Below are 6809 nucleotides of genomic sequence, written 5' to 3' on the forward strand. Positions count from 1 at the left end.
CGCATCTCGCTGGGCGGCGAGCTCTCGGGCGATTGAAGGATACCATTCAAGTAAAATATTTTGCGGGGCATTGGATCACCCAAATGAAGGGCATCGGGCACATCGTCTCAATGCAGGCAGATCTTGCCGAGTGCCAAAACGGTCAGCACGAGCGCCGTATGTATCGTTCGATTTGGTCGAGCAATTCTGGTAGTTGGTGATGCCGCCGATGAACTCTCAATACTATCCAGCGGCCCCGGGGATGACCTCTTGCGCTTTGCACCGGGAGGTTCCATTGAACTGCTCACAGCCCATGCTGTGCTGGTTTTGCTACTTTGCTTGTTGTCTGCCAGTGGGAAAGATTCGAGGAACTGGCGCACCCATTGGTCGAGTATTGGGGGCTGAACGATAGGATGCATGTTGAGCATGTTGTCGTTGAAACTTTGTACGTATTGCCAAACTGTGCCCTCGGAAAAGTCAGGATTGCCATGAGGGCCGAGAACTCCGCTTGTATAATCGACTTGATCAAGTGGGCTAAGGCCACTCATGTAACCCCGGTCTGCTTCTTTTATTGTCGGTGATGACGGAGAGTCGGGTGAGCCGTCTGGTATGTCGACATCTTGCCGATCAGCTTCGCGTTCGCGCTGCCTGCGCGACATTATGTTGTCCTCACCACGCCCAAACAAAATCAACGAACCTCGGTTTTGCTCTTGGCTGATAGGGTATTCTCCTACATAACTTATACCTTCGCGCTCGCAATGGTGCTTCATCAGTGCTCGAATGGATGGCCAGTAAAGCAGGAGACCAGCTAATGTTGTATGGTTCGGAGGGATGGCTGGCTCGCCGGGGGGAACCGGGCGCCCAGGCTCGGCCTCAACTTCGTCCTCGGGTAAGGAACTTTGATCGTCAGTTGTAGCAGCGCCAGGGTCTTGCACTTGGTAGTTGACGATTGCCTCCCTATTGATCGGTGTACCCTCTATTTTGCGCCGATCCTCCACCGCCAGGTCCAAGTTGGCAGTGGCGTCGCTTTTGGGTGAAACAGAGGTTTCGATGTTTGTGAGGCGTTCACTTATCTCGGCGCTTTTGTTGGTCAGGTTATTTAGCTTTCTTCGCATTATATTGATGCCATCGAGAATATCCGATTGAGTTTGTTTGGCGCTGCAACTCAAAGGTCAGTATTGAGGGGAAAAACGTACGAGGCCGGACAGAACTGACACTTTCGATGGCGGGTCGCGATCTTTGCACTCGGTACCTCTAATCCTACAGGTTTTGCATGGTCTTAATTCGTCACATTTCGCTTTCAGTTAACGGCAGGAGTCGCAAGCCTGGTCTCACGAATTAGCCATGTCCTATGGGACAGAGAGAAGGATCAGAATTATACCTGCGATGCTCTCGAATTCTTCTTCATTACCGGTTGCACACTTGAAGGCGTATACATTCCACCATACATGGACTGATCCCCCGGCGTGTAAGCGGGCTGCCCCTGAGGTTCGTATGATTGCGGAGGTTGAATAGATGGTGAAGGCCCGCTGTGACGACGATACGACGAAGGCGTTGGAGGAAGCTGCGGTGCATATTCGTAGTTGACATGGCGCGGTGACTCAGAAGAATAGTGATGCGAGGGAAGAGAATCTCGGGAAGAATAGGGAGGATAGCACGGCTGGGCTGGCGAGTGAGGCGACGGCTGCTGCGGTTGAAACTGCGGATGGCGATAGTTGTGCATGGGAGCGAGGGCCTCTTGCTCGTGATGGCGACTGTCGACGTCAGGATACAAACGGCCATGCTTTAAGGTGGAAGGATGACCTGGAGAGATCTCAACGTGCTGGTGCTGGTAGGACAGATATACGGGAGCAGCAGACGGTGGATGATGGTGGAAGGACGACATAACCAGTGATGCCTTGGCGTCGAGATGAATCGCCAGTGTCTGCATCAGGTCTCGCTTGCTAATTAAACCCACACTACCATGGACAAACTGTTGCGTACAACGGTCGAGACTTTAAGGCCTCCGCGCAAAACAGAAACTACATCACTTTCCGGCCTTGCCGCCGATGACCTACGCCACAACTCTCGGACTAGAACAGACCAGCTTGATGTGATAAGACTGTACACCTCGGGCTTTCTCCGCTTGGGTAAGACATTGATCTAGGAAGGAAATGCGAGTCGTTGCGCGCACGCCACAGTATCTGTATTGACACTATGCGGCATGGTTACATTAGTGTCTTGGTTGGGCGGGGGTGGCATGATGGACTTACTTTGAGTAAAACGCTCTTCTCTTCTGTTTTGGTAATTCGGCTGGAGAAGCGGATACACATCACATCATGAGTCCGTGCGACCGGACGACCAGTCAACGTTTCGAGTAAGTACAGAGCGTCGATCTCAGTGCTGCTTGAGCCCCCTCATTCCATGGGACGAAGCTCTGTCGCCGATCAATAGGTGTCATCGCTTATTCAACTTCTCAGTTTGAGCTACTACCTTTCTACCCTGTCCCACCCGCTGCCGTAGCTGTCAAGCATGCGTAGACCGGGTAGTAACCACCCCAACACTGTCTGCCAACCCTGCTGCAATCGTCCCGGTCTCAACTTTACCTGGCGGAGGGCTTTCAGCTTCAGCTTCCGGAGCTCCATCTCCCTGTTTTTCTGCAGGAATGGCTGAAGGTGTTTGCACATTAGTTGTATTGTGGTCGCGCTGAGGCCACCGCCGTTCCACTTTGCCATACCTAACACTCTTATATCTCACACGGACTGAACGCTAGCCAGCTTGGTTTAATTGCGTTTGGATTGTCTTTCCATATTCGACTTCCTGCCATGCTACTTGTTCCAATACATCTTGTCGCCAAATTCATCAGCTCAGACACTCTTGCATGGTCAGGGGGCCCAGATAAGACTACAGTCCACGGCACTGTAGACAGTCTTACACCAACCGAAACAGAGGGCCTCAGCACCATGCAGGGGACAGAAATGCATCAGGGCACACAGTTGATAGAGACACACTACTAGACGTGGAGCTGAGCATAGTGAGCCACGATATTGTGCGTGAAACATGGATTTGGGAAGCTGGAGGCGCAGTGGAAAAGAATGTGTCGGATTTTTGAATTGAGCTCGACTAACTAGTTCATGCAGAATGAGAAGGAGGTAAAATATGCGTAGCGGGGTGTGAAAGCTAGGTGTCGCGACTACTCTCAGGATTGGCCATTTCCATGAGATCACGACGAAGCTCCTGAGGTGTTTTGAAGGATTGTATGCTCAACCATGCGTAGTGCTCGTTGCGGCTGGTCATTTTGCCACGAAAGATGAGTCCTTTATTCCGCGGCCACGGAATCGCCTTATTCGATTCGGAAACTGCGACTTCTACCACTCCGGATGAATACGACAAGGCAAGGCCTGGAAGCTGAACGTTCTCGGGCAGAAACCCTGTGCCTTTTCCGGCTAATCTTAATAGCTGGGGGTCACCGGCTTTCGTGCAAATCGTGCTGCTAAACAAGTTCAGAGGAGGCTGTGCTGTTAGTACCTCCGATCTCTGTTCGTAGTTAGCTTTTGCTGCTTTTGGCTGTGGTCGACCACGCACCAGATACTTTATGACCGCTGTCACAAACATCGCACACTCGCTAAAGTTTCGCCCCTCAGGGTAATCCTCACTCTTACCCGTTGGGTTATCTGCCGTAGGCTTCAATCCTTGAATCTCTGCCGTGGCATTCTGGTGAAGCTCTCTTAGTCTCTGCTGAGCTTCTGTACCTCCGACCACCGGGTATAGCTCGAAAGTGTCAGACAGGGGCCAAAGCAACGGCCAAAGAAGTACAGGCGCCAAATGACTAGGATCTAGCAGTCTGTTAAAGGCATGATCCTGTATTGCGATCGAGTTCGATGCTACTTGTTGGATAGCCTCAATGTCGTTTTCTGTGTACCAGCCGTCATCTATAGTGACGGTGAGTAGGGAAATACTAAATTTTAAAAAGAAATACTTACTAAATAGCGGAATGGTATGGGCAGAACCTCCAATTAACTTGGCACATGCTGCTGTGCACTGAAACAGCTTTCTAGCTGATCCCCTGCGCTTCGCGACAGTGTTGAGGTTTGAGATCGTGCCCCCAGACTTCCCGGACCCTTCCCATGTTTGCAGGAATGGTTTCAGATGTTCATCAGCCTCTTTGTGATTATCAAAACCAGCCGACACGGCTTTGTCAACCACATAAGACACAAATTTTGCTACAAAGGCCAACGGGAAGCTTTGTAGCTCGGGCTGTGATGGCTCAGAGGCATCGACGTTTTGCGAAAGTTGTTGAAGCTGTTGGAGCAGGCTTTCCGTCCATCCTTCAATAAACCTTTCGACAAAACCTTCCTCCGGAGCCAACGGAGAGAACGATAAGTCGGAAATTAATCGAAAAAAATCCTGCACGAACTTTTGGTGTTCTTTCGTCGCTAAAAGTAGGGACCTCACTCGTCTTGGTGGTGGCGGTGGCTGTCCATCAGCCGAAACAGGAGGGCCTTCTCGTATCGATAGCGCGTTCCCGCTTTCATAACGACTAGGAGTCAGTATCTCAAACCCTTTGATAGGTTGATGGCTCATGGCGTGTCTCTATCTTGACGAACAAATTTATCCAGGTGCCAAGGGTGCTTGAACAGTCCGTCAAGAGGACCCCGCTAAAAATGGACCCTTCCATAGACTTCCGTGTGAATGTCTCCGCTTTCCCAGCCGCGCCCTCGAAAAGGACTAGCATAACACATGATCGCTGTAAGCCCCGTGCGGGCAGCGCCCCCGGCTTCAGAGACCTCCCCTTCCCCTTATTTACGTTGTCCATAGAAGCGCGGGAAACTCGGTGCAAGAATAGGCGAGCCAAGGAAAGGGGTCCATAATCGTCAGTTCGCGGTGGGGTGGCGGCAAGACTCAGACCGCTGAATCTAACTGATGAGAATGGAGTAGTGATGAAGGAAAAGAAGGGGCGAAGAAGAATAAGAAAGGGAGGGTCGGATCTCGGAGAAAGCAGCTACTGTATGTGTCGAAGGAAGTAGGAGTAACAAAGGGTAGGCCTTGTTCTGAATCAAATGCGCTGTGGCGGCGGGGAAAAGGACAGGCGTCAATAGGCGTTACCTGGAAGTGTGACTCAGAAGTGCAGGGCTATCTGTTGATGAGAGCAGCTCTCCCCGTCGGAGCAATACTTTGCACGTCAGATTCGTTCAGGAGTGTGGTGGTTTAGAATGCTCATTGCAATGTGCAGGCCAAGGTTGAGCAGATGTCTATCTCGCTGTGCTGTCTCGAAAGCTGTTACCTACTGACGCTCGGGCAGGAATACGCCGGGGCACATTCGACTGCGAAGAAATGCGGCTAGCACTTCTGTTCAGAGCTTATGGATGGGGGACTTGCCATAGGAGTGATGCAGGCCCCGATATTTGGCGGTTTGCCGCTGGCTCCGGGAATGGTACAAGCTTGAGCATCCCTCTTGGCTGGGACACAAGTACTCTCGCTCGGATGGAGGCTTGGCCTGGTGACTCCGACCATGTGAGGGGGGCTGCAGCTCAATGGTGACACTCAAAATACTTTTTCTTGTGATGCTCGTCTCTTCAACCACTCCCCTATCCCCCTCCCCTTGCACATTTTTCCAGCCACCGTGCTAGTCAGGATCCTGCAGGCGCCTTACGACCTTGAATCCGCACAGCGGGAGAAGACTACTTGCTTGGCCAGCTATCATATTGAGCATAGGGAAAACGACGCGGCAAGCACAAACAGGGAAGGAGGTGCTTACTGGCCGACGGAATCCGCCAGTTGGCAAAATTGAGTGTTACGTTGCTATCTTTTGAGAAGACATGTGCGGACATGATTGTGACTGGTGTGACATCTAAGGAATCGTGGCTAGTATGACGATTGTGGTGAAGAAGGCGTGCTTGGTACAAAGAGCGCCAAACAGGAAGTTACGACGGCCTGTTGGGAACGTGTATAGCGTGCAATAATAGTGATAATGGTCCAGGTAGTGGTGTATGGGTGCGCAAAGATGCACCTTGATATGGAAAGGGGTCAGCTCTGCAACTCATTCTTATTGACAGTGGAAGGAGATCCACGGCTCCGTGTCTGTTCCACAATACATCAGTCTCAAGCATACTCGAATCAACCAAGCAGGGGCGAATTTGATAACATGCGGGAAACTGGGGTAACCATGGCAAGCGGCGTGCTTCATTGGCAGAAATGTAGCTACCCTGGACATTCGCAAGCCACGCGCCAACCGCTTGAGGTTCAACACAGTATTATTCACCTTCCTCTTACATCTACACTGGTACCCACATTTGTAGAGAGAATTTTCAGACACCTAAACTCACGCCCAGTAGACATCAGCACCGAGCGAACCGTACAGCGCTCTTGCGCAGCCGCAGGCAATGGCGATTGGCCAATCGTCTACGCCCGCGACCGGCGCAAGGGGCCGCCGACAGTTCCCGGAAGGCTTCCATCATGATGCACAGGAGGAGCTCATGAGAGGCGCCGCTCCGGTAACAACCCGCCCTTTTTTGCCCAGCAGTAGCCCAGTGCGACGCTCGACAAGCGCCGCCAAAACTGGTCACAGACAACGCCGACACCTCGGGAGAGACGTGAATCCAAACGCCAACTACTACAGGGTTCTCGCCGACGAAGAAGACGAAATTGTGGACGCGCTTGACGCCATGGACCTAGAATCCGAGACACGCAAAATCATCGCTAGAGAGAAGGAACGTATGACGACTAGAGCCGACGTTCTACGCACCTTTGCGGAGTCCATCGCCGCTTGCGCAAGAAAATTTGATCACGGCTACGCCCACGCCATCGCCAACGACTTCACCAGGTCCCTGCTTCACCACTGGAATCGATTC

At 51.9% G+C, this 6809-nt stretch overlaps 1 protein-coding gene across 1 annotated transcript; it reads right to left on the bottom strand.

Moving 5' to 3' along the window:
* Positions 1-107: 107 nt before the first annotated feature.
* ISF_09385 (hypothetical protein) lies at positions 108-1094 on the bottom strand (the record flags this gene model as incomplete). The annotated part of the gene is made up of 1 exon (XM_018852987.1): positions 108-1094. The coding sequence occupies one exon, from the start codon at positions 1092-1094 to the stop codon at positions 108-110; it is 987 nt and encodes a 328-aa protein (XP_018699853.1).
* Between the last annotated feature and the right edge of the window lie 5715 nt (positions 1095-6809).

Source organism: Cordyceps fumosorosea, assembly GCF_001636725.1.
Source record: "Cordyceps fumosorosea ARSEF 2679 chromosome Unknown scaffold_47, whole genome shotgun sequence".
Lineage (NCBI taxonomy): Eukaryota > Fungi > Ascomycota > Sordariomycetes > Hypocreales > Cordycipitaceae > Cordyceps > Cordyceps fumosorosea.